This window comes from Phoca vitulina, unplaced genomic scaffold (genome assembly GCF_004348235.1).
Source record: "Phoca vitulina isolate PV1807 unplaced genomic scaffold, GSC_HSeal_1.0 scaffold7, whole genome shotgun sequence".
NCBI lineage: Eukaryota > Metazoa > Chordata > Mammalia > Carnivora > Phocidae > Phoca > Phoca vitulina.
In genome coordinates this window covers 63582688-63608682 of record NW_022589710.1, presented here as the reverse complement: position 1 = coordinate 63608682, position 25995 = coordinate 63582688, and the positions used below count along the sequence as shown (strand labels likewise).

Sequence of the window (25995 nt, the reverse complement as noted above, 5' to 3'; positions counted from 1 at the left end):
TCTCAGCTGTAGGTATATCTTAGTAACAGGTTGATCTGGACCTTGCCCGTGAATGATGGAGCTTTGGAATCAAGAAAAAAATAAAATAAAAATAAACCCCGCCGTCTCTGCGGTCTGATGGGTCTGAGGCTGAACCACAGCTCTACCACTTGGCACCTCTTTCCCACAGCGCCCGCATCTGTGAAATGGGGATAATTATGTATGTACGGAGTGGATCAGACAGGGCCAAGAAGTGCTCAGGACGGTGCTCAGCAAATCCTCGTTATGTGACCTTGAGCTAGTTATTTAACTTCTGGAAGGCCTCTTCTCTGGATCTGTAAGGTAAGGTTAATACGCACTTTTCCACTGTAAGAAACAGGTGAGAGAGATTCTGGAAAAAGGGGAAAAGCAGCTCTCCCTCCTCCCCACTCTGACTCTGAGTTATTTGCCTCTTCTGGGCTAAGGGACTCTTTGGACCCACACCTTAGTGGGTGAGGGCTTGAGCTCTCCTGGGGACCTAACACAAGGCTGTCAGCTTAGTGGGCTGGACCAACACCAGACAGCGCATCCTGGGGTGAGCCTGAAGCTCAGAGATCTGTGGGCGTGAGGACAAGGAAACTAGACACAGAGCCGTGTAAGGAGTTGAGATACACGTGCAACGGCCCAGCCCTGGCCACGCGCACCGAGAGCTGCCTCAGAAAGGACTTCTCTTACTCTAAATGTTTTACTACTCCAGACTTACGTTTTTTCCAAATTTGAGAACCATTTTTTCAGCATTTATGTGGTCCAGAAAATTTGGATGGTGTTTTCTTCTTCGATAATCCTCTTCAGTAAATGGAATCTCAGAATCATCCTATGAAAGACAGAAAGCCAGACTTGAGACATAAAGCTTAGAGCTACGTAAACTTCCAAGCCCCAAATGCTGCCTCGACTGTGTTCCGGAGAGCTCCAATAAAGCATCGGAAAAGCTACTGCTTACTTTTTCAGTGATTCAACTCCCTTGAAAATGTTTTAGCTAGCCAAATGTTATCATTTATACTTACTTTAAGCAAAATAAAAAATTTAAATGTCTTTCTTTTAAAGACATTAAATAACCCATTTCTTTAAAAAAAATTTTATTTTATTTAAATTCAATTAATTAACATATAGTGTATTATTAGTTTCAGAGGTAGAGTTCAGGGATTCATCCGTTGCATACAACACCCCATGCTCATTACATCATGTGCCCTCCTCCCAGTTATCCCACCCCCCAACCCCTCCCCCTAACCCCAAACCCTCAGTTTCCTAGAGTTAAGAGTCTCATGGTTTGTCTCCCTCTCTGATTTTTGTCTTATTTTATTTTTCCCTCCCTTCCCCTATGATCCTGTTTCGTTTCTTAACTTCCACATAGGAGTAAAATCATGTGATAATTGTCTTTCTCTGATTGACTTATTTCGCTTAGCATAATACCCTCACTTCTATCCATGTCATTGCAAATGGTAAGATTTCATTCTTTTTGATGGCTGAGTAATATTCCATTGTGTATATACACCACATCTTTATCCATTCATCTGTCGATGGACATCTGGGCTCTTTCCATAGTTTGGCTATTGTGGACATTGCGCCTATAAACATTGGGATGCAGGTGTCCCTTTGAATCACTATGTTTGTATCCTTTGGGTAAATAAAATAACCCATTTTCTTTTTTCTTTTTAAACCCATTTCTTTTTTTTTTTTTTTTAATTTTTTTTTTTTTTTTTAGTTTTTTTAAAGATTTTATTTACTTATTCAACAGAGAGAGTGACAGAGTACAAGCAGGGGGAGCAGTAGAGGGAGAGGAAGAAGCAGGCTTCCCGCTGAGCAAGGAGCCTGACATGGGACTCGATCCCAGGACCCTGAGATCATGACCTGAGCCGAAGGCAGACGCTTAACCATCTGAGCCACCCAGGCGCCCCTAAACCCATTTCTTAATAGTTCTTGCAACATATATAGTTTCGTACTTTAATCTAACTTGTGGGTTTGTTTGTTTTTTTTTTTTATTTTCCACATTGCCCTTTCCCCTCAAATCAACCTTATGTTACTAAGAGCATTCCATGTGTAAGTGTCAAGTCCAGAGTGGACAATATCCCCAGAGGGAAGAAGGTTGCATCTTCTAAGCAGGGATGAGCCCTTCAGAGGTCTCCTAGCGGACTTCCCTCTGTGCCAGAGCCTGGACCACACTGATTTCCTGGGCACAGAGCTAGATGACATATCCCGGGCTCTCTCCCAGTTGGGTGTGGCCATGTGACTGGGTTTTAGTCAAAGGGATTTAGAGAAGGGATGCTCATGTCTTCCATGCCTGGCTTGAAACCTTGCTGTGCATGATCTTTTGTGCCTTCTACCCGGGGTCTCTAGGCTTGATGTAGGTTTGCATAATGGTTCCAGAGGCCACTCTGGAAGATGGTGAGAGGAGCCTGGGTCTTGAATCAGAGTTGGGAGGACAATTCCTCATTCATCAGGAACACCTGTCATATGTTGCATACGAGTAAGGAATAAACTTTCACCATGGCTAAGACATTCTCCACATTTGGGGTTTGGCTGTTACTCCCTGGCATTCTGGAATTAGCTTGCACGCCTGCCCTTAGCCCATCGTTGGTGAGAGGAATGGGACCATCACGGCTCATTTGGATTCATAAGGCTTTCCCCCTGGAGCTGGGGATAGCGTCCCCCTTCCCTGGCTCTCATGGGCAGTGTGACCACCTGAACAGATCAGGACTCTGCTGGCAAGGAAGACGGGGGAGGAGGGGTGGCTGCCAGGGGACCAGCAGTGTCTACACCAATCCACGCTCATCTTTTTCTTTTGAGTTGCATAATGAAGTCATGGCTTTTCACCAACTCAGTGGATTTCAGTTAACCACAATGTGTTGGGTGGTGTCTTGGCAGGATAAAAAGTACACTCAAAGTGGGTAATTTGAGGAGAGTTTAAAAACAGGATTATTGGGATGTCTGGGTGGCTCAGTCAGTTAGGCGTCTGCCTTCGGCTCAGGTCATGATCCCAGGTTCCTTGGATCGAGTCCCACATTGGGCTCCCTGCTCAGCGGGGAGCCTGCTTCTCCCTCCACCTGCCATTCTCCCTGCTGTGTGCTCTCTCTCTCTCGTTCTCTCTCTGACAGATAAATAAATAAAATCTTAAAAATAAATAAATAAAAACAGGATTATTTACAAAGATGTGGACAGGGTGAAGGGGAATCAGATACCCTGGAGTCAGTAACGGGGTGCTCTGTACCACTCTTAGGTCCCAAAGTCAAGAGGAAGCCAGCAATAATTAGGGCCTAGAGAAGAGGGGACAGGCTGCCCCACAGGCACAGTGATGTTGGTTGAAGAGCTCAGCCTGCCAGTTCACAGGATAAATACCCTGACTTCTCTCTTCTCCTTTCCCTCATCCTCTCACCCCACTCCCCACTGGCCAAACCCAGTGGGCAGGAGAGGGCAAGCTTGCTTGCTGACCTAGCCTGTGAGGCCAGAGCAGGGTGGAGAAAAGTGGAGACTGGGTCTGAAGGGGCAGATGGGAAACGCCCAGCACGCAAAATTATTTTCGTGATGCTCACCCTTTACCGCGGGGCTAGTGGGGAGCCCCCCTTTGGACTCTCAGCACTGCCCGTGGCATCTCTGAAAATGTCTCAGCTTTCTAGCCTCAAAGATATGTTCCAGGCTTACCCAGGTTTTTACTGACCCAAAACACAGAATCCAGTACCTTCCACAGTGTCCTGGAGCTAGTTGTACTAAAAAGCAGTGTTAGGGAGGAACAACTGTATCTCAGGGAGGCCCAGGAGGGCTGCTGGTGAGCCATTTTTCATAATGACAGAGCTCAAGATCTGTCTTTCTTAAAGTCATGAGTTCACAATGATTTTTTCCAGCTTAACATATCTTGTTAATGACCCCTACCTTCCTAGGACCAAGTTTCATCAGTTGTTAAGATTTCCCAATCTCTGATGCCCAATGGCCTCTCCGTGGATTTTTGTAGACATCGCTATATCTTTAAAACAACTTCCTCTTTCTGTGTCAGCTAAGTCCAGCTAGATTCTGTTACTTGCAACCTGAAAGCCCTGATTTCCACTGATGGCAAAGTCTTCCTCTGCCCCACACCCTTCAATTAGATTTTTGGGGGACAAACTGGCCTTCAGACCAGCTTGGGCTCAGTTTGCTTCCTTGCCCCTAGAAAAGAAGGAACCAGTCATCTCTATGACCAGACACTGAGGACAGATATTCGAATTTCCTCTTCCAACCATGACCACAACTGGGATGATGAACATCTCTTGGCAAGGAGCAGTCATAGGCCTTAAAGAAGTCATTAAGGGGTTTTGCTCAAATGGTCTTATTCAGTGTTTGTGTGGGGCTGAGCGACAAAGAGAGCCACGTTTGCAGAGCCTCACATTTATCAGATCCTCCGATGTCCTGTCCTTAGAGATTTAGCTGAGCTCAACTCATAATCACAAGTCACCTGTAACTTGCACAAAAACCCTAAAAGAGACTATTAATGCAACTGTGCCTCAAATGGAAAACTGAGGGGTGCCTGGGCGAGGCAGTCAGCTGAGTGTGCAACTCTCGGTTTCAGCTCACGCGTCCTGATCTCAGGGTCCTGATCTCAGGGTCGTGGGATCAAGCCCCACGTCGAGTTCCGTGCTCAGTGCAGAGTCTGCTTGAGTTTCTCTCTCCCTCTCCCTCCCCCACCACACCCCCCAGCTCGCTCTCCCAATAAATAAATAAATCTAAAAAAAAAAAAAAAAAAGCAGGGAAAACTGAAATCCCACCAGGCTTTCTTCTGCTCCCAGTGTGTTTCTACTACGTTTTACTTATTTGTGAACTTCTACACTGACATAATTTCACATTTATGGAAAGTTTGCAAAAACAACATGGAGAACTCCTATACATTTTTTTTCCCTCAGATCCACTGATTTTTAAATTTTTATCACATTCTTTTCTCATTGTTTCTCTCTTTCTCTTTGTATGTATATTTTAAGGACAAGTACAAATTAAAAATAAGAAGCTTCATTCTCCCTGTTGACAACGAGGGAAGAGGCTTCTCTCCCATCCTTTTTTTTTTTTTTTAAAGATTTTATTTATTTATTTGATAGAGAGAGACATGGCGAGAGCAGGAACACAAGCAGGGGGAGTGGGAGAGGGAGAAGCAGGCTTCCCGCAGAGCAGGGAGCCCGATGTGGGACTCGATCCCAGGACCCTGGGATCATGACCTGAGCCGAAGGCAGACGCTTAACGACTGAGCCACCCAGGCGCCCTTCCCATCCTTTTTTCTTAGAGCATTATACTTTAATAAAAAGTTTGTAAGTTCTTTCTCTGTCTCTTTGAAATATATGTGGGTTTTTTCCCCCTAAGATTTTATTTATTTATTTATTTGAGAGAGAGAGAGTGCGTGAGCACACAAGCAGGATAGAGGGAGGTGGGGGCAGAGGGAGAGAGAGAATCTCAAGCAAACCCCCTGCTGAGCATGGAGCCAGATGCAGGGCTCAATCCCAGGACTCTAAAATCATGACCTGAGCCGAAAACAAGAGTCGGACACTTAACTGACTGAGCCACGCAAGCGCCCCAAGCGTGTGAGTTTTTTTAGAAGCAAAATATGCCTCTTGCCAGCTTTCTAACCAGGAGAGGTCTTTCTCAAGGACCTGGGAGATACCTCTTTGAAATGTAAACATCAAGGGAGAAAGCACCTCTTGTCTTCCAGTTTCTGCGGGAAGGCAGAAGCCTAACTTTGCTGCACACCTCGTGGTTATCTGCAGAACCAACTCCTGTCGTAAAGATATGAAAGCTTTGTTTTTCCTCTGCATAAAGCCAATTAGCTAACACAGATGGCCACCCAAATTACCAGGTGAATCTAGGACGAACTATCTGTGACAGATGACGCTGTCAAGTCCCCTTACTCAAGAACCAGTTGTTGTTTATCAGGAAACATGTATGCAATGGACAGAATCCGCTTGGCTATAGAAGAAGGTGAGATTTCCTTCTATCTTTGCAATCTCTTAGCGGACTGCCCACGACGTGCATGACATTCCATTTTAATGCTTGTTAAGTAATAAAGCTGTTTTCTTTCTCTCCTCCCTTGTGGAGGGATTTTCCGGGTTGGGTGAAGACTTTGTTTCTAATTATATTTCCCCGCAGCATGCACACGTTATTTCTTTTTTCTGAACCATTTGAGAGCAGGTTGCATACCCTGTGCCCCTTTTCTCTTAACTTTTCAGTGCGTATCTCCTAAGCACATTCTCCCACGAAACCATAGTACGGTGATAAAATTCAGGAAATTTAATATTGATGTAAATAATTTTATCCAATCGACAGTCCATGTGCCAACTTTGTCAACTGTCCCAGTGATGTCCTTTACAGCGCTTTTCCCTCCAGCATAGGTCCAGTCCAAGATCCCATCTGGCCCAGAACTGCCATGTCTTGTTCATCTTTATTTGGAGCAGAGCTTCGGTTTTCTGTCCATAAATACCTCATTCATTCCACTGCAGTTGAATTTATTCATTTTGGGGGGTCATATTTAGCATTACTAGGTCCTGTTTAAGAACTCTTCCCTTGTAAGTTCTATTAATTTTTCTTAAAAAATGAAAAAGTGTTGGTTTTTACTTTTAATTATGTGCTCCATCTGGAACTGAGCTTTTTGTGTGGTGTGGGGTAGAGAATTTTGGGGGGTGATGGAAACCCCCCGAAATTGGTTCTCTGTCTTGATTGCTATGGTGGTTACACACCGTGTGTATTTGTCAAAACTCATAGAACTATCCAGGAAAGAGGGTTACCTGTACTCTATGTAAGTCATACCTTCGTAAGCCTCACTTCAAGCCATCCTGAGCTGTCGAGGAAATAGAAGTTAAAGCCACAGTGAGAGGATTCGGACTTCCCACAGGACATAGGAGCTAACATGGCAGCCATTTCCCTGCATTTTCTTTTGGGGGACCCATCTCTTCTCCACTCTCAGCCCATGTAGTTTAGGGGCTGATCCCCCCCCCGCCTCTAGAAGTGAGTCTATAACCCCAGGCCTGGCCAGCCCGAGCTCCGTATTCCCCTGCCCACAGTGACTGGCTTGAGTTTAGGCCCCAAGACTTGGACACACAGCATATTCCAGTCCTGGGGTGGGACACGACCAAAGTGGAAAAGGGAACTGAAGCTCTGGGCATGTAAGCCTGGGAGCTGCTGGGGGCCGGCAGGAGGGGGAGCCGCCCTGAGAATGAAGCCTACTCAGGAGGAAAGAAGCCACAGAAGAGAGCAAGAGAGTAGTGAGCTCCGAGGACACTGTTTAAGCTTCTAGCTCCAGCTGTGCCTGAAGTCCACCTTTGGACTTACCAGTTATGAGCCAATACATTCCCATTTTGCTGAATTCAGTACGCATTAGTATATAAGTGAAGGAGGGAGCACAACCTGGCAGGCCTGCAGCTGGTCAAGTGACCAATGATTGTTTTATAGCAGACACTTCACTGGACAGTCTGCGGGAAGGAACCAGAACAGGAGTCAAATGACCCGCTTGGTCCTTGAGGTGACGGCAGCCAGATGGAGTGGGTGAGTGGACTTTACAGAAAAAGACAGAAAACCGCAGGTCTCCGATCTCAAGGATCTCCTGGTTCACCAAGGGAGAGACGATTAAACAAACAAATGGCTTCTGATGCAATGTATGATAAGTGCCTGCACATTTCCTCCTTATAAGTAATGTGTTCCATTGATTCTAGCATGTGCCATTTCCCTCCGCACATTCTGGTCTCTGAAGGTAGGATGTGCCTTGTGATCAGCAGCTTCTTACAGTGGTGCTCAGCCAGGAAGCACGACGCCGTCCTTGCTGGCACCTGGGTGACCTTGAGCACAACTGATATTGTCATCCCTTCCAATGGAATTAGGCACTGCACCTGTTCATTGAACTGTCTTTCTAAATGTCTTTCACAAGATCACACTGTAATTCAGCACCGAAGTGAAAAGGTGGTTCGCGGGCACGAAGGCACTGGGGCAGAACGGTAAAGGTACATCTGATATCCGTAAAGAAAGTAAACAGCTCTGGAAGACCGACTCTAAGTCCACACTCTCCTGCAGAGGAATAATCGTGCGCTTTACGGGAAAGGAAGTAAATGACACGAGGCAGCTTTCATACTGAGTTATTGTGTGGACAAAGACAGGACGTAGGGGTGAGTCACACACCTGGCCTCTGAAGATGAAGGGGTTTGGGGGTTCCCATAACAACTCTATGGGGCATCTATTTTCCTTTTCATCTCTGCATGAGAAGGTGTAGGACAGAAATAGAGGTCTCAAAATGTCTAAGAGAGAGCTTTTTCAGATAAGAAGTCTAAGTGATAAGTAAGCATGGTTACGGTTTAATAGGTATCCTTTATCTTTTCCTTCCTAAGTGGCACATAACACAGTGAGCCCCTTAGAATTGAAGGTGCTTAGAGACGCTGATTTCTGTTCAACACTTATAATGGGACAGGGTTCAGGAGGGCAAGATTATACGGTGCACTGTAGAAAGTCCTCTCCACACACAGATCACAAGGTAGTAAGGGCGAAAGGTTGCATAAAGGAAAAGCTAGTGTAGGGGCGCCTGGGTGGCTCAGTCGGTTGAGCATCTGACTCTTGATTTCGGTTCAGGTCATGATCTCGGGTCCCAGGATCGAGCCCCACGTTGGGCTCCTCACTCCGTGGGGAGTCTGCTTGGGATTCTCTCTCTCCCTCTTCCTCTGCCTTTCTCCCCAGTCACTCACTCTCTCTCTCTCAAATAAATAAATAAATCTTTATTTAAAAAACAAAAAAGGTGGGCGCCTGGGTGGCTCAGTTGGTTAAGCAACTGCCTTCGGCTCAGGTCATGATCCTGGAGTCCCGGGATCAAGTCCCGCATCGGGCTCCCTGCTCAGCAGGGAGTCTGCTTCTCCCTCTCCCACTCCCCCCTCTTGTGCTCTCTCTCTCTCTCTCAAATAAATAAATAAAATCTTAAAAAAAAAAAAATTAAAAAACAAAAAAGGATGGGGGGTGGGGTGGGAGGGATGGGGTGACTGGGTGATGGACACTGGGGAGGGTATGTGTTCTGGTAAGCGCTGTGAATTGTGCAAGACTGTTGAATCTCAGATCTGTACCTCTGAAACAAATAATGCAATATATGTTAAGAAAGAAAAAAAGAAGAAGAAGAATGTAGCAGGAGGGGAAGAATGAAGGGGGGAAATCGGAGGGGGAGAAGAACCATGAGAGACGATGGACTCTGAAAAACAAACTGAGGGTTCTAGAGGGGAGGGGGGTGGGAAGACGGGTTAGCCTGGTGATGGGTATTGAGGAGGGCACGTTCTGCATGGAGCACTGGGTGTTATGCACAAACAATGAATCATGGAACACTATATCTAAAACTAATGATGTAATGTATGGGGATTAACATAACAATAAAAAAATTTAAAAAAAACAAAAAAGGAAATGCTAGTGCACTACTTACAGGGTCCAGGGGTTTGGATCGTGCCCAGGTCATCACCGTGGATACTAAAATAAATACCTTGCGCTTCTCAAAGTGGCTGACTTCTTCATTCAGTGCTGTAGGGCCAGAAAGTAGAGCAGTTATATGTACCCACAAAGACCTTGTTTTCCCCATCATGTGTGGGACTTAAAATTAAGACGAGCGTCACCTCTGTGCTTCCCTGACCGGTCCCCCTGCCCTCACGGGTCTTGGCACTCTCCCTCCGGCTACCCGACCTCTACTGAGCCTGGGCTCCCAGGTTTAACCCTCCTTCCTGCCTCCTGGGCTGTAGCAGTGTGATTTCACTTTTGGGGGCGGCCAGTGGGAGTACTGATGCTCGCCGGCATGGACAAGAACAGTTCACGGCCTTTCCTGCATCCTTACCATTATGACATGGGTACTACTATTATTTCTGTTTTGCAGATCAGGGAACTGGGGTGCAGTTTGCCCAGAGGTATGGAGGAGAGGTGGGGGGCACAGTCCGATCTCGGCAGCCTGGTTGCAAAGGCTGCGCTCTCCCCACTATGCTGCGTGGGGAATGGAGCAGGGGGCCCTAGCAAGGTTGGGGCTGGGGCCGCAAAGGCCCCAAATCCAAAGGTAAGACCCCCTGACGGTTTCACCTAAAGCAGTCCTGTGTAGCTTGCGCCACTGTGGAAGGAAGTAATTTGGGGGGTGCCCACCCTTCACATTCCCCCTGGCCTGGGGGGGGCAGCCCATGCTGCAGGCACTGTGGGCCGTGGCCGGAGGGCTAGGGTACGGCGGGAATGGCTGATTATGAACATTCTGTAGGGATCGGAATTGAGAACAGTGGTGGATGGAAGGATGAACATCGGATTTCTAAAGGGTTTGTCACCTCTAGGGGAGGAGGGGGTGGGCTCTCCACACACTGAAGCATTAAATCTCCTTAAATACTTTCGGCATGTGATCCCATTAAAATATTTTTCATGACGTATAATTTTCCAGAAAAAAAAAAAAATCTAAAGGGAGGTCTAATTAAATTGTCAGAGGAGCTAAGTGACACGGTTGTCATGGTACATTTTTAGTCTCAGGAGCTGATTCCCTAAAGAAGCAAAACAATAAAAGGCTGATACCCTGAATCCAATGAACGTGTGGAGTCCGGCCCTAAGGTGAGAAAGCATTACTGAATTAAGTCTGAGAACACGATGTCCATGTATTAATCTCCGACTCAAGTGATAATTTTAGTTCCATTTTCATTCTATTAACAAAAATGGCTTCTTCAATTCCATTTTGCCCTTTTGCCCTTTTGGCTCTACTATGCTTCAGACTGGCCTAGTTTGGGACTGTTTGGCCCACTTAGAGATCCTCAAAGTGGGTTATCCTTTCATTTGTGATCATTTTAATCGGTCTAAAATAATCTCCTTGTTCACTTGGAACAAGCACATTTTATCCTTATATGCAAATGGCTTCTCTTAATCCTAACACTTGCTTCCTTTTTCTTGTGTCATCTTGTCTTCCTTGGATAGCAGCTGTGAAAAGCAAGGCAGGAGAATCCTTTTCAATTAAAAACATTTTAAAATTACTTAATAAAACATTATTAAGAAGTAAGACATATATCCTTTGCAAAAAAAAAAAAAAAACCCACAACAGGGGACGCCTGGGTGGCTCAGTTGTTAAGCGTCTGCCTTCAGCTCAGGTTGTGATCCCAGGGTCCTGAGATCGAACCCCCAGCTCTGTGTCAGGCTCCCTGCTCAGTGGAGAGCCTGCTTCTCCCTCTCCCTCTGCCCCCCCCACCCCCGCACCACTCGTGCTCTCTCTCTCAAATAAATAAATAAAAATCTTAAAAAAAAAACCACAACAAACATACAAAAAAAGCCCCAAACAAAAACCAAACCCCAAATCTAAGCTTGTGCACATCAAGTAAAAGGACAAAATTCTTTTTTTTTTTTTTTAAGATTTTATTTATATATTAGAGAGAGAGAGAGAGCACAAGCAGAAGGAGTGAGAGAGGGAGAAGCAGGCTCCTCGCTGATCAAGGAGCCTGACATAGGGCTCGATTCCAGGACCCTGGGATCATGACCTGAGCCGAAGGCAGACGCTCAACCAACTGAGCCACCCAGGTGCCCCTAGGACAAAATGATTGAAGCCCCACCAGGCCCACGTCCGCCCCACCCCCAGGTGACCCTGATGGCAGGCTGAAGGCCTCTGATTATTACTTTCTTGCAGACACAAACACTCTATTTCTCCAAAATGAGGTAAAACAGTTAAAACCTTTCCCCCAAATAGAGAGGCAAAATTTTCTTAGTTATTTAAAGCTCTTCATTAGAATGAAGAAGGAAGGCAGTAAAACCCACTCCATATTAAAGCTCATGAAAGGAGATGCCGTGTCAAAGTCTGGGAAAGCATTATGTTCCCTCGAGGGGCAGTGGGGGCTCCTAGGAGGAGCTGCAGCTCATCTGTCACAGCAGGAGGGCAGTGGCTAAGGTCTAAAATTCATAATCAAAGCACATCCATGCAAGCATTTTTATGCATTAAAAGGTACAAGTGGGTTAAATGAGGTTCCTTTTGGGGCATAGGGATGGAGTGGAAGGGAAATGCAAGGAATCATAGCTTTTTATTCTAAGCCCTACTGTGCTTTTTATTTTATTTTACTTTGTTTTATTTAAAGATTTATTTACTTATTTTAGAGAGAGAGAGAGAGAGAGAGCACGAGTGGGGGGGGGCAGAGGGAGAGGGAGAGAGAATCTGAAGCCGACTCTGCCCTGTGTGTGAGCCCGATGCGAGGCTCGATCTCCCAACCCTGAGATCACGACCTGAGCCGAAATTAAGACTCAGATGCTTAACTGACTGTGCCACCCAGGTGCCCCAGCCCTACTGTGCTTTTTAATTTTCAAAACATGTCCCAGGGGTTATTTCAGAAAAAAAAATGTTTAAACATTGCAAGTATACATTATATAGAAAAATCAGTTTTCCTCAAAGCCTGACAAAATAAGAACTCAATAAATGTTAGCTCTGATTGCGATTTTAAATGGTGCAATTATTTTAGAAGGTGCAATTATACATCATTTGTAAATATTTGCAAAGGGACAAAATGCAGAAAGTTGGCTTTTCAAAAAAGCTCTGCTTCAAAAGATGATACAATGTTCGTGTTTTTGATTTGTTTCTCACTGGATGAAATGTAGGCACAAAGTTATAAAAGAGAAATCAAACATTCTAAACTCCTGAGGAATCCCACATATCCAACGCACAGTACTTTTCCATCATTTCCCTGAGTATGGTACAGGCATTCCTGAGGCTGCATTCCATTTCTTTGAATTTAAGCCAAAATATTGCTTTGCTGTTGATTTTATTCAAGGGTTGGCAAAGTAGCGCCTCTTTTTATAAATAAAGTTTTATTGGAACCTAGCCCGTCATTTACATATTGTCTGTGGCTGCGTTCTTGCTACAACACGACAGTAGTTGGCTCGAATAGCCAAAAATATTTATTCTTCGGCCCTTTACAGAAAAATTTGCTGACCTCTGTTCTAATCTGCCTGAAACAAAAATACTGATGTGAAAAAAATATCGAAATGTAAGGTGCTCTGTGTCTTTTTGGCTGTCCTGCTAGTCTAGGATGGTGATTCAAATAAGCTGATAAGCTTTCACTTTTGCTCCCGACTTAATTGAGAGATGAATCATAACAGCCCCAAATTGCTAAACATCACCTTGTTCTCTTAGACCTGCGGTCCTTAGAGTTCATTACAGTTTTGAAAGCATTCTAAACATGCAAGCATTCTCCCCGAGCCCTCGCTGATGTCCCCTGATAGCAAGGGGACATTTGTTGAATTGAATCAAATCCTCACAAAAATAAGTTCTCCCCTCTGAAAGGCACATCCACCTCTTGATACCTTTCTTGTGAACCTGCCATCCTCTGTCCTGCATTAAAGTTCCTCGTGTGTGCTTCAGCTCTTCCGTGGGACCGCAGGGACCTTGAGGGTATAATCTCTGTCTCATTTGTCTTTGTATCTTCCCAATGCATTCAACCCCACCTCCTTAAGCAGTGCCTGTAGGATGAATACAGGCTGAATTTTGAAAGTTACCGTTTCTTTTCACGATTAAAAAAATTATATTCTGGGGGCGCCTGAGTAGCTCAGTCGTTAAGCGTCTGCCTTCGGCTCAGGTCATGATCCCAGGGTCCTGGGATCGAGCCCCGCATCGGGCTCCCTGCTCGGTGGGAAGCCTGCTTCTCCCTCTCCCACTCCCCCTGCTTGTGTTCCTGCTCTCGCTGTGTCTCTCTCTGTCAAATAAATAAATAAAATCTTAAAAAAAAAAAAAATTATATTCTGGGGCGCCTGGGTGGCTCAGTCGGTTAAGCGTCTGCCTTCACCTTCGGCTCAGGTCGTGATCCCAGAGTCCTGGGATCGAGCCCCACATCGGGCTCCCTGCTCAGCGGGAAGCCTGCTTCTCCCTCTCCCACTCCCCCTGCTTGTGTTCCCTCTCTCGCTGTGTCTCTCTCTGTCAAATAAATAAATAAAATCTTAAAAAAAAAATTCTGCAGAAGCACGCATTGTTTAATTAATTCAACAAGGGGGCCATTAAGTCTCAGGTGGCTCTAAGGCCATAGCAGTTCCCATAAGCAAACCAAAACCTAGGTCTGTAAATGCGCAAGGTTAGAAAATCAAAACCTGGGGCACCTGGGTGGCTCAGTTGGTTAAGCGACTGCCTTCGGCTCAGGTCATGATCCTGGAGTCCCGGGATCGAGTCCCATATCGGGCTCCCTGTTCAGCGGGGAGTCTGCTTCTCCCTCTGGCCCTCCCCCTCTCATGTGCGCGCTCTTTCTCTCTCTCTCTCAAATAAATAAATAAATAAAATCTTTAAAAAAACAAACAAAAAAAGAAAAGAAAATCAAAACCTGAGGACCACCAATCACGACAGCGACTAGGCCCTTCCAGGTCGGGCAAATGCTTCAGCCATAGCCAATCAAATAATGTCCTTGCGTTGCCCTGTAGGACCTCCCCCTGGCTCCTGTTGGTGGAGCGCTCCTAACCATTTCCAGCGTGGGAGCTCTCCTGAATCCGTTTTTGCTCAAATAAACTCCTGAAGGTTTTCCTAGGCCTCCCCTTATCTTTAACACAATCCAAAGGCATCCTCATTAGCTTGATTTCATTTCACGTTTCATATTCCGTCTCAGATCGGTTTCCCCGTGGCAGTAATTTGCCTCGTGGTCATTAGATGGTTCTAAGGGTAAGGAAGTTGCGCAAAAGTGCCGCTTTTGGAGAGAGAAGAGAGCGGTTCACTGACCAGAGACTGCCCAGATGGCCTCCTCTGCTTGCTGTGGGTTCTCAGTGATGTTATAAACGATGACGTCACACTCCAGGAGGCGCATGAGAAGGTCTTCTCGAGAGATGGTCTGAAAAAGAGAGTTGACAGTCATTTGTTGTGAGCAGCTAACCTTGACATTTAGCCGGAATGACAGTTTCCAAATGAGATACACTGCAGATGAAGGGTCCTACAGGAAACAGTTGCAGGATTTCTATTTAAAATGAAATTTTGGCTCTCTTCTGTGTGTAGTTTCCAAGTAACAAATAAGTTTATGGAAATAGCTGGGAACAGATGATTAAAAAATTGCATAATGATCTTAGGCACTATTTCTGCATGCTGTTTAAACCCCAAGGGAAGGTTTACGACCCACTGAAAGAAAATGTGTGAGGCATTTGAAACTAACTCCAACTCTGCGCAAGATTATTCGAGCCATTATATATCATGAGTCACTCACAAGGGCTGATGAGTGATTAATGAGGATTGTTTCAGAATCCTCAAGATGGGATTAATCGGTCCTCTTTGTAGATGTAAGGTGCCTTATTACAGTTGACAGTTGGGAATATTTGAAAAATACAGAAACTTTTAATGGGTAAAAATATAAAATTCTTACATTAGACAAAAGTAACTTTGGTGATCGTCATGTTTTAAATAGTTATTCCTTCCTGTGTGGATGTTGGCAGGTTTCCTAGGAGTGCCCTACCTGGGGCGGGTATTATGATAACCATCAGAGGACCCTGCATTTCCAAACCAGGATTTGCACTCGCTGTTAGTCCAGTTATCCTGAGGGGCAGATATTCCCCACAGTTCCTTGACCAGTTGCATTAAAGCAGAACATTTCAGGCCAGACGTGATCTCTTACCACGTAACTTGGTTAAAGAACAAAAAGTGAGTGCCTGTCCATATAGAGAGGACTACCCTGGCAGGGTTAATGCATCACCGTTAAACCCAACCGTGCGGACAGCCAGTTTCCCCAGCCCGGTTCCCTACAGCCTTTGGCGTCCAGCTATACTCATTTTCAAGGGCTGTTACTTAGTGTCACAAACTGAATGGCTTAAACAACGGAAATTCATGTTCCACAGTCTGGAGGCTACAGATGTTGCTGTTTGTGATTATAAGGCTCGAGACTGTTGCTGTCTTGCTGCCAGCCTGAGACTGAAGTCACCCTTATGGGGAGGCAGAGCCCAGGAAGGGGCAGGAAAAGCAGCAGCAGCCCCTGGATCACACCAGCCCTGAAACTGCATCTTCCTTGAGACCACCAGCCACATAAACTGAAGAATTTCCTTATTTGCAAAGCCAGTTTGCGTTGCCACATTTCCCTAGCGCTTGCAGCCCCCAAACAGCCCAAAGTGATAGAGAGAGCAAGGTCCTTAATAAAAACAAGGTGTCTAAAAGGCAGAGGGGTTTTGCAGAGGAGTGTGATTAATTTAATTTGGGGCATATTGATTCAGAAGTGCTGGCAGGACGTCTGGGGGGAATGCACTAGAGGGCAGCTGGATTTGGAGGTCAACAGGGTTGGTGACAGATTTGAAAGGCATTGGATCCTATGGGGGAGCTCAAGCCATAGGACTGGATAAGATTGAGGAAGGACATCCATTAAGAGAAAGGAGGGGGCTCTGGGGAAAACGGCATTTAAAGGGAGCCTCAGATGCACACGGGAAGTGAGGCTGTGGAGGCTGCAGAAGGGGGAAGAAGACTTTCCCCTGGAAAGCCAGGGAAGACAGGACTTTGGGAATTAGGAGCTCCGTGGTGACACTGGCCAGGGCATTTCCTATGATGTGGTGGGGGCAGAGCCTGCGGGCACGGGACTCCCAAGTGGCCGGGAGGGCAGGAGTGAGGCTGGCGAATGTGGCAGTGGTGGCCCGGGGCCAGGGGGTATTCAGCAGGGAAGCCACATGCAGTGTTTTCGACACTTGGAAAGATGTGAGCATGGAGCGCGTGGATAGGCGGAAAGAAAGAAGCCGGTGGTGAGCAAAGCCCCTGGAGAGTGTGAAAGCGGGTAAGTGGTGGAGAAAGTTTCTTCGGATGGCGGGAGGGGACTTGTTCATTCATTTCACAAGTGTTTTATTGAGGGCTACTTTCTGCCAGTCGATGTGCTCAGGGCCAAAGATGCACAGATGAGCAGGAGAAAAAGTCAGGTGCAGTGTCTATTCTCAAGGGGCTGATAGTTGTAGTCCGGGCCACCCACAAGAGACAGACAATAACCATGAAGTGTGACAGGTGTGATGATGTAGGCAGGTAAAGGTGCTATGGGAGTCAAAGAAAAGAGCTCAGTATCGAAACAGGGAGTGTAGAAGTAGAAATCCCTGAGGGCTTCCTGGAGGAGGTGACATCCTGAGTCAAATCCCGATGGATGAATAGGACTACGTGGGGTTGGAAGAGGAAAGGCTGTTGCGCAGTGCGGTGTGTGCAAAGCTGTATGGTAGGGTCTGAAGAGCGGCAGGCAGGGTGGTGAGAGGGATGCCCCTCTCGGAGGTATGCAAATGTGGCAGGGTGAGGATTGGGTAGCATGTGTCACGGGGGAAGCAGTGAAACCGCTAGAGAAAGGTAAAGATGCGCAGAAATTAAGATGGACACGCTAGTGCTTCAGCGAGGCTTGACTTTAAACTGAACACATTTCTCCCTTTCATTCTTGAAGCCTCCCCCTCCCCCCTTCACTTGCTTTTCTGTAGAATCCTTTGTTCCAGGAACTGGACACCGATATTGACATCCTGGGGACCTCAGTGTATCCTTAGTAACGGAGATGCGGATGGCCGGGCCGGGCCAGGCAGGAGACCACCTCGAAGACGGGAGGGGCGAGGATGGCAGCACCAACCGGATTCTACGCGAAACCACTCAGATCCTGTATTTTCTTGTAAAACCTCTCAGCCTTTTCCCCCGGGTGTGTCTGCAGTGTTTGGTTTTCTGTTTTGTTTTGGTTTTTTTCCAAGTGTTTATTTAAATTCTAGTTAGTTAACATACTGTGTAATATTAGTTTCATTTGTTGAATTTAGTGATTCATCACTTACACATAATACCCAGGGCTAATCCTAACAAGCGCCCTCCTTGATACCCATCACCCATCTAGCCCATCCCCCGACTCACTTCCTCTTTAGCAACCCTCAGTTTGTTCTCTATTGTTGAGAGTCTCTTATGGTTTGCTTCCCTCTCTTTTTTTTTTCTCTTGCCATATGTTCACCTGTTTTGTTTCCTAAATTCCGCCTATGTGTGAAATCATTCGGTATTTGTCTATGACTGACTTGTTTCACTCAGCATAATACCCTCTAGTTCCACCCACGTCGTTGCAAACGGCCAGATTTCATTCTTTTTGATGGCTGAGTAATATTACAGTGTATATATACTGCATCTTCTTTATCCATTCACCGGTTGATGGACATGTGGGCTCTTTCCATAGTTTGGCTATTGCGGACATTGCTGCTATAAACATTAGGGTGCAGGTGCCCCTTCAGATCCCTACATTTGTATCTTTGGGGTAAATACCCAGTAGTGCAATTGCTGGGTCGTAGGGTAGCTCTATTTTTAACTTTTTGAGGAACCTCCATACTGTTTTCCAGACTGGCCGCACCAGCTTGCATTCCCAGCAACAGTGTAAGAGGCTCCCCCTTTCTCCGCATCCTCGCCAACATCTGTTGTTTCCTGAGTTGTTCGTTTTAGCCATTCCGACAGGTGTGAGGTGACACCTCATTGTGGTTTTGACCTGTATTGCCCTGAAGATGAGCGAAGTTCAGCATCTTTTCATGTGTCTGTTGGCCGTCTGTATGCCGTCTTCGGAAAAATGTCTATTCCCGTCTTCTGCCCATTTTTTCACTGGCAGGGTCTGCAGTTGTGAAGGCATTGGCCTGCTGCAGCCTCCTTTGCCTGGCAAAGTAATAAAACTGTCGTTCCTCTTTATCCCCAAACTCTATCTTCGTGTTATATTTCAGCTCCAGAGCACACAGGTGGGTTTTCCACAACAGGAGCACTGTTTCTCAATAAGACAGCAACCTAATGATATGTTATTACTGAGTGGTTTATTACCAAAGGAGGTTTTTGAGCACCCACCATGGCCCAGGGTCGTTGGGGAATGGAGGGTAGAATGCATTTTAAACACAGCTTAGAAAAAAATTTTTTAGGGGCGGTGCTGAGGGAGAGGGAGAGAGAGAATCTTAAGCAGGCTCCGCACACAGCACAGAGCCCGACGTGGGGCTCGATCTCACAATCCTGAATCATGACCCAAGCCGAAATCAAGAGTCGGACGCTTAACCAACTGAGCCACCCAGGTGCCCAAAGTTTAGAAATTTTATGAGTCTGAAATACAGATTAGATCCATCCCTTCTAAGAAAATCTAATTTAAATTCTTTGCTCCAGGCAAGGCACATTTGAAGTGAAAACAGTGATTGTTCTCCATCAGAGGAGAAAGACCTGCCTCGATCTGCCCCTCACCTTCTCCCCATCCATGTTTGCGGGAGAAGAAGCAAAGAATAAGAGTGCACTGTGGGGCGCCTGGGTGGCTCAGTCGGTTGGGTGTCTGCCTTTGGCTCAGGTCATGATCCCAGGATTCTGGGATCGAGTCCCGCATTGGGCTCCCTGCTCAGCGGGAAGCCTGCTTCTTCCTCTCCCCCCTCCCTGCTTGTGTTCCCTCTCTCGCTGTGTCTCTCTCTGTCAAATAAATAAATAAAATCTTAAAAAAAAAAAAAGAAGAGCGCATTGTGAAGGTGATGGAGCTCGAGGTGACTCTGCCCTTGGTCTATTAGCAAAAGCCACCTGGACTTACACTGTATGTCTCCACGGCAAAGTCGGGCCGGACGCTTTCGAGCTTGGAGAGCGTGCCCACAATCTGGAAGGTGCCTTCCTTCAGTTTGGCTGATGAGGCTTCCGGCATGGTTGACTTATTTTCATCTTCTTCTTCCTCTTCTTCTGTAATTTCTTCAAGGGAAGCCCCGACTACGCAGTTAGACAGAAACTGCAAGAAAACATAAATTTACTAAGAAAATACTAAGAACAACGTAGAGTGAGGGCAGCCAGTGAAAGGATTCTAAAAACTGACCTTTCTGGAGGGCTTGCTAGAGGTACAAGACACGCACAGCCAGTGGGTTATACGGTGGTGGTAGTTCACTGAAATTAGCAATAACCACGGTAACACAGTGAGGTGGGTACTATTACGACGCTCTGTTTTATAGATGAGGAACCCAGGCTCAGAGAGCTTAAAGGATGTGGCAAGGATATGTGGCTGGGCAGGGCTGCAGTCACCATGTTGGTCTTGCCTAATAGAAATGGAGAAATGGCATGCTATCCTCTCTGATAAATTAAACTGGCTAGCAGCCCCATTAACAGAAATAAAAGGAAACCAGTGAAATGAATTTAAATAATGTTTTATTTAACCCAACAGATTCAAAATATTACTAATTTCACATGTAATCCATATAAAATTATTAATTAGATCTTTTATATTCCTTTTTGCTTATACTAAGTCTTTGAAATTCAGTGTGCATTTTACACTGAGGGCGGGCACACCTCCATCTGGACTTGCCACATTGAAATGTTCTATGGCCGCAAGGGGCCAGTGGCTACCTAATTGAAGAATGAAATAGAATCAAGTTGGCAAAAAACAAACAAACAAAAAAATCAAATCAAACCAAACCAAACCAAAACAAACAAAACCCAAAGAGGGGCGCCTGGGTGGCTCAGTCTGTTAAGTGTCTGACTCTTGATTTCAGCTCAGGTCATGCTCTCAGGGTCATGAGATCCAGCCCTCCACCGGGCTCTTTGCTGGGGGCATGGAGCCTCCTTAAGAGTCTCCCTCTTTCTCTCTCCCTCTGTCCCTCCCCCATCACCTTGCTGGCTCATGCTCTCTCTCTCAAAAAAACAAAAAAACAAGAAAAAGAATCAAGTTGGCAAAATATTGTTTTTTATTTTACAGAAGTTATCCTTGGGAGTGGTTTATGTGATGTTAAATAGTTAAAGAGTATATATATATATGTAATGTGTATATATATATGTCATGTTAAAGAGTTAAAACGTATATATATATGTATATATATGTAATGTGTGTATATATGTCATGTTAAAGAGTTAGAGTATATATATGTATATATATGTAATGTGTATATATATATATGTCATGTTAAAGAGTTAAAGCGTATATATATGTATATATGTAATGTGTGTATATATATGTCATAGAGTTAGAGTATATATATGTATATATATGTAATGTGTGTATATATATGTCATGTTAAAGAGTTAAAGCGTATATATATATGTATATATGTAATGTGTGTATATATATGTCATAGAGTTAGAGTATATATATGTATATATATGTAATGTGTATATATATATGTCATGTTAAAGAGTTAAAGCGTATATATATATGTATATATGTAATGTGTGTATATATATGTCATGTTAAAGAGTTAGAGTATATATATGTATATATATGTAATGTGTATATATGTCATGTTAAAGAGTTAGAGTATATATATGTATACATATGTAATGTGTATATATATGTCATGTTAAAGAGTTAGAGTATATATATGTATACATATGTAATGTGTATATATATGTCATGTTAAAGAGTATATATATATAAAATATATATATACTTAAACATATATAATTATTTATATATAAATAAGAATGATTTTAATTTACATGTTAAACATTATGTAAGTAGTCATGACATTATCACACCTTGGGAGGAAAGACATACAAAAAAACCCCAAACAAACCGGAAGTCCCACCTCATTTATTTTGATAACAATCATTTTGAGTTAGTGATGCAAGCTTGTCAGGTTCAACCACTTATGGGACTCTATCTCTACCAAGTATGCCATATATATTTTCATTTCTCCCTCAAACATACACAGTCAATTTTATTACCCCATTTCACAGTTGAGGACATTGATGCCCGGCTCTAAGGAACTTGCCCAAGATTGCATGGGCAGGGAGGGGGTGCAGTCGGACCTCCTGATCCCCAAGGCAGCACATGGACCCCACGGCCACCCTACTCCCCCCCAGGGATGAGTTGGGGGGCGGGGGCAGGGGGGCAGGTGGCTTTGCCCAGCTGGGCAGGGAGCCTGAAGACTAGAGACCCAGCCTCCATTTCTTTTATATGCTTCATATTCTCAGTCCCGTGTTGATTGGTATGGAGAACAGTAATTCCCTAAAATTTCAGAACTAGATGTCCACATGAGTCAAGGAATAACCAAAAAATTCTGTTATTGATAAGCTTTTGGAAAAGATCTCTACAAACTAAAAGAAAATCTTTTGTTCTAAAAATATCATGCTGTAGGGGTGCCTGGGTGGCTCAGGTGGTCAAACGGCTGCCTTCGGCTCGGGTCGTGGTCCCAGGGTCCTGGGATGGAGCCCCACATCGGGCTCCTGGCTCAGCGGGGAGCCTGCTTCTCCCTCTCCCTCTGCCTCTCCCCCTGCTCGTGCTCTCTCTCTCTGTATCTCTGTGTCTCAAATGAATAAACAAAATCTTTAAAAAAAAATATTATGCTGTAAAAAAAATAACCAGAGCTCAAAAGGGGGTAGAGAAAAAGGTTAAATTCTCTTGCCTCCCACCCTCCTAATCCCAATCAGGTCCCCTCCCTTTTTAATGTAATCCAGCGGGGAACCTGGGTGGCTCAGTGGGTCAAGCATCCAACTCTTGATTTCATTTCAGGTCCTGATCTCAGGGTAGTGAGATCGAGCCCCTTGTTGGGCTCTGTGCTCTGCATGGAGCCTGCTTGTTCCTCCCCGTTTGCATCTCCCACACCACCTTCCACTTTGTGTTTGATTCTGCTTTGTTAATTTATGCAACAAAAATCAGTGGAGTGCTGACCACACGTGGGGCACCAGTGAGCTGCTGAGCAAGGCCACCTTCAGACTTTCATGGGTCCTTTCCTCCAAGAAAAAAAAAATTAAAAATTATATTTTGTGACTGTTGCCATAAAGACCTAAAGACTGTTGCCATAAAGACTATTGCCATAAAGACCCACCATCTTTGACTCTAAAATTTCATTTGCTTCCTTCTGATTTTAAAAGAGATTAAGACATGTTTGTGGGCCGCCAAGTCTCGTGGGCCCTGGGCCCTGGGCCTGCTGTCCTGGGGCCTGATTCCCTGCACCCTCACCTCTCTGTCCTCCGACTCTCACCTTAGCACCTTTGTCTCTGCTGTGCCCTGAGAACCAGCTCCTCTGGCTTGATCCTCACCCTGGGGTGTGAGGGTAAGGGGCAGCTTTAAGGAGAGCCCTTTCCTGAGACCCTAAGCAGCCGCCCTCTCTCACCAGCCAATCTTCTACTCTCTTTCTTTTAAAGTACCTATCACACACCTAAATACCGTGGTTGTTCAAAAAATTACTTATCGTCTGTGGGAGGGGCAGAGAGAGAGAGAGAGAGAAAGCATCTCAAGCAGACTCCCCTCTGAGCTCAGAACCTGACATGGGGCTCGATCCCGTGACCCTGAGATCAAGAGTTGGAGACTCAACCGACTGAGCCACCCAGGCACCCCTATTTTGAGACATTTTCTGCATACAGATCATCTCTATTTCTCTATCTACCTGTCTATCTACCTATTTTCTCTATATTTGTATCTATCTTCTTGAAAGACATAAATCACTTCATGCTACACCTGTCTTTTTAATGCTTCCTTTCTTTAAATAAACTTATTTTGTTACGTATTTTTTCCAATTGTGTCCTTGTCCTTTCTCTGTCCCTCTCCTCTATTTTCTAGTAATGTGGAAGATATATCATGTGTTTTTAGTCTCTCCTAGTAGATACATATCATATACACCGTACATACTGTTAAAAAACAAGATTCAATTGAGAATATTTGACGATCTAATTGGCTTTACTAAGTGATTCATGAATTGAACGGCAATCCCATCTAGCAAGTAGATGGGAGCCCTGAGAAGCTGCACAAAATGGAAGGTTTTTATGGGAAGGTGGGTGGGGTGAGGAGTTATTAGCAAAAAAAGAAAGGATTGTTTTAGGAAAGTCACCTTCCCTTAGGAAAGGGGGGGTCTTATGCAGATTACCTCATCTTCCTTTGGGGAATGGAGAGAGCCCTGTGACAGATAACCTCATTGATGTCATCCAGAGAATTCCAGACTGATTGTCTTAAAACTCCACTCCTAGAGAGGTTGAAAACTACAATGAAGTCTTGGTTTGCTGTCCTGGCAAATGACTCCACCTTGGGCCTTGTGGCTTCCTTTTTAACAACACAATCACATATACTAACATATATATTATTGCATGCCAGATATAAAATATACTATTTTACATATAAATTAACTATCTAAATCTATATATATTTTTTTACTGATCAACTTTAGATGGTGTACTGGGTTGAGTAGTGGCCCCCTACTCCCCACCCCCATTTGGAAATAGGGTCTTTGCAGATGTAATCAAGTTAAAATGCGGTCATACTGGATTAGAATGGGCTCTAATCCAATGACTGGTGTCCTAAAAAGAGGGAAATTGGGACACAGAGATACTTGAGGAGAACCCCATGGGAAGACAGAGGCAGAGGTTGGAGTGATGAGTCTACAAGCCAAGGGATGCAAGAACTTCTGGCAAGCACCAGCTGCTACGAGAGAGGGAGGTATGAAGCAGAATCTCCCTCACAGCTTTTAGAAGGAACCAGCCCTGCCAACACTTTCATTTTGGGCTTCTGGCCTCCAGAACTGAGACAGAATAAACCCGGCTGTTTTAAGCCACCCAGTTCGTGGTAATTTGTGATCGCTAGGAAACGAGTAGAGATGGCATGCACTGCAGCCACATCCTAATTCGGGGAGCATGCGCTGTCTGAAAGTGCGACCATTAGCCTCACAGCAGTCTGCCCAGGGTGAGGTTACACTTCTGGGTAGCTCCAGAGGGTAGAAGTCAGATGAATGAGTCTTGCTCAGGGAAGTGATGAAATTAGGGCTTTCTTTTTTTTTTTTTTTTTTTTTTTAATTTTTTTTATTGTTATGTTAATCCCCATACATTACATCATTAGTTTTAGATATAGTGTTCCATGATTCATTGTTTGTGCATAACACCCAGTGCTCCATGCAGAACGTGCCCTCCTCAATACCCATCACCAGGCTAACCCATCCTCCCAACCCCCTCCCCTCTAGAACCCTCAGTTTGTTTTTCAGAGTCCATCGTCTCTCATGGTTCTTCTCCCCCTCCAATTTCCCCCCCTTCATTCTTCCCCTCCTGCTATATTCTTCTTCTTTTTTTCTTTCTTAACATATATTGCATTATTTGTTTCAGAGGTACAGATCTGAGATTCAACAGTCTTGCACAATTCACAGCGCTTACCAGAACACATACCCTCCCTAGTGTCCATCACCCAGTCACCCCATCCCTCCCACCCCACCCCCCACTCCAGCAACCCTCAGTTTGTTTCCTGAGATTAAGAATTCCTCATATCAGTGAGGTCATATGATACATGTCTTTCTCTGTTTGACTTATTTCGCTCAGCATAATACCCTCCAGTTCCATCCACGTCGTTGCAAATGGCAAGATCTTATTCCTTTTGATGGCTGCATAATATTCCATTGTATATATATACCACATCTTCTTTACCCAATCATCTGTTGATGGACATCTTGGCTCTTTCCACAGTTTGGCTATTGTGGACATTGCTGCTATAAACATCGGGGTGCACGTTAGGGCTTTCTTTTGACTACTGAGTATTTGAAGATGAAGGGTCTCAGGATCCTCTTTTAGAATATCCTCATTTCCCAGGACTAACAATGAAGAGTGGGGAAGTTTAGCGGGACTCAGGGCCCAGAACAGTGCCTGGCACATAATAGACCCTCAAAATGTCTGTGCAAGGCATGGATGAATGAATATGCTTGGTTAGGCGACATAACCACTGGACTTATCTGTCAGATGTCTGCTTCAGATGCGGTGGTGGTGGGTGAGGAGAGCCCAGTTAGGCGGCCGGAGACCTGGGCTCTGTGTCCAGGTCAGGCCCCCAACTTGCTATGTGATCTGGGGCAAGTCCCTTTCTCCCTCTGAGCCTCAGTTTCCTTTCATTAACGGGGAGGACCCAGCGCTGGGCCGGCGATCTCCAAACACCTGGGCTTCCAGCTGGGGCTCTGCGTGCGAACTGGTGCCCAGGACGAGGGACCCTCCTCTAGGGGAGGCCCTGACAGCGTCCCGTGGCGCAGACCCTCGCTGGGTTCGGGGGCTCGGGAACCCAGGGGCGGGGGACCGGGGGCTGGGGGCTGGGGCTCTATCTACTCTGACCGGCCGCTGCTCACCTTCCCGATGTTCCCGCTGCTGTATGAATCCAGCAGGTTTATAAACACCCTCTGGATCCGGATAACTTTCTCCGTGGCTTCCTCTTCAGCCAT

At 45.3% G+C, this 25995-nt stretch overlaps 1 protein-coding gene across 1 annotated transcript in view; it reads right to left on the bottom strand.

Moving 5' to 3' along the window:
* The window catches only part of AK7 (adenylate kinase 7), a 68306-nt gene extending 42311 nt beyond the window's left edge, over window positions 1–25995 (bottom strand). Inside the window, exons 1-5 of the mRNA XM_032405889.1 lie at window positions 25903–25995; window positions 19431–19619; window positions 14660–14768; window positions 9404–9498; window positions 722–832 (exon numbers count right to left, since the gene is read on the bottom strand). Of these exons, the coding sequence (XP_032261780.1) occupies window positions 722–832; window positions 9404–9498; window positions 14660–14768; window positions 19431–19619; window positions 25903–25995 (597 nt within the window). The remainder of the gene's footprint in view (window positions 1–721; window positions 833–9403; window positions 9499–14659; window positions 14769–19430; window positions 19620–25902) is intronic.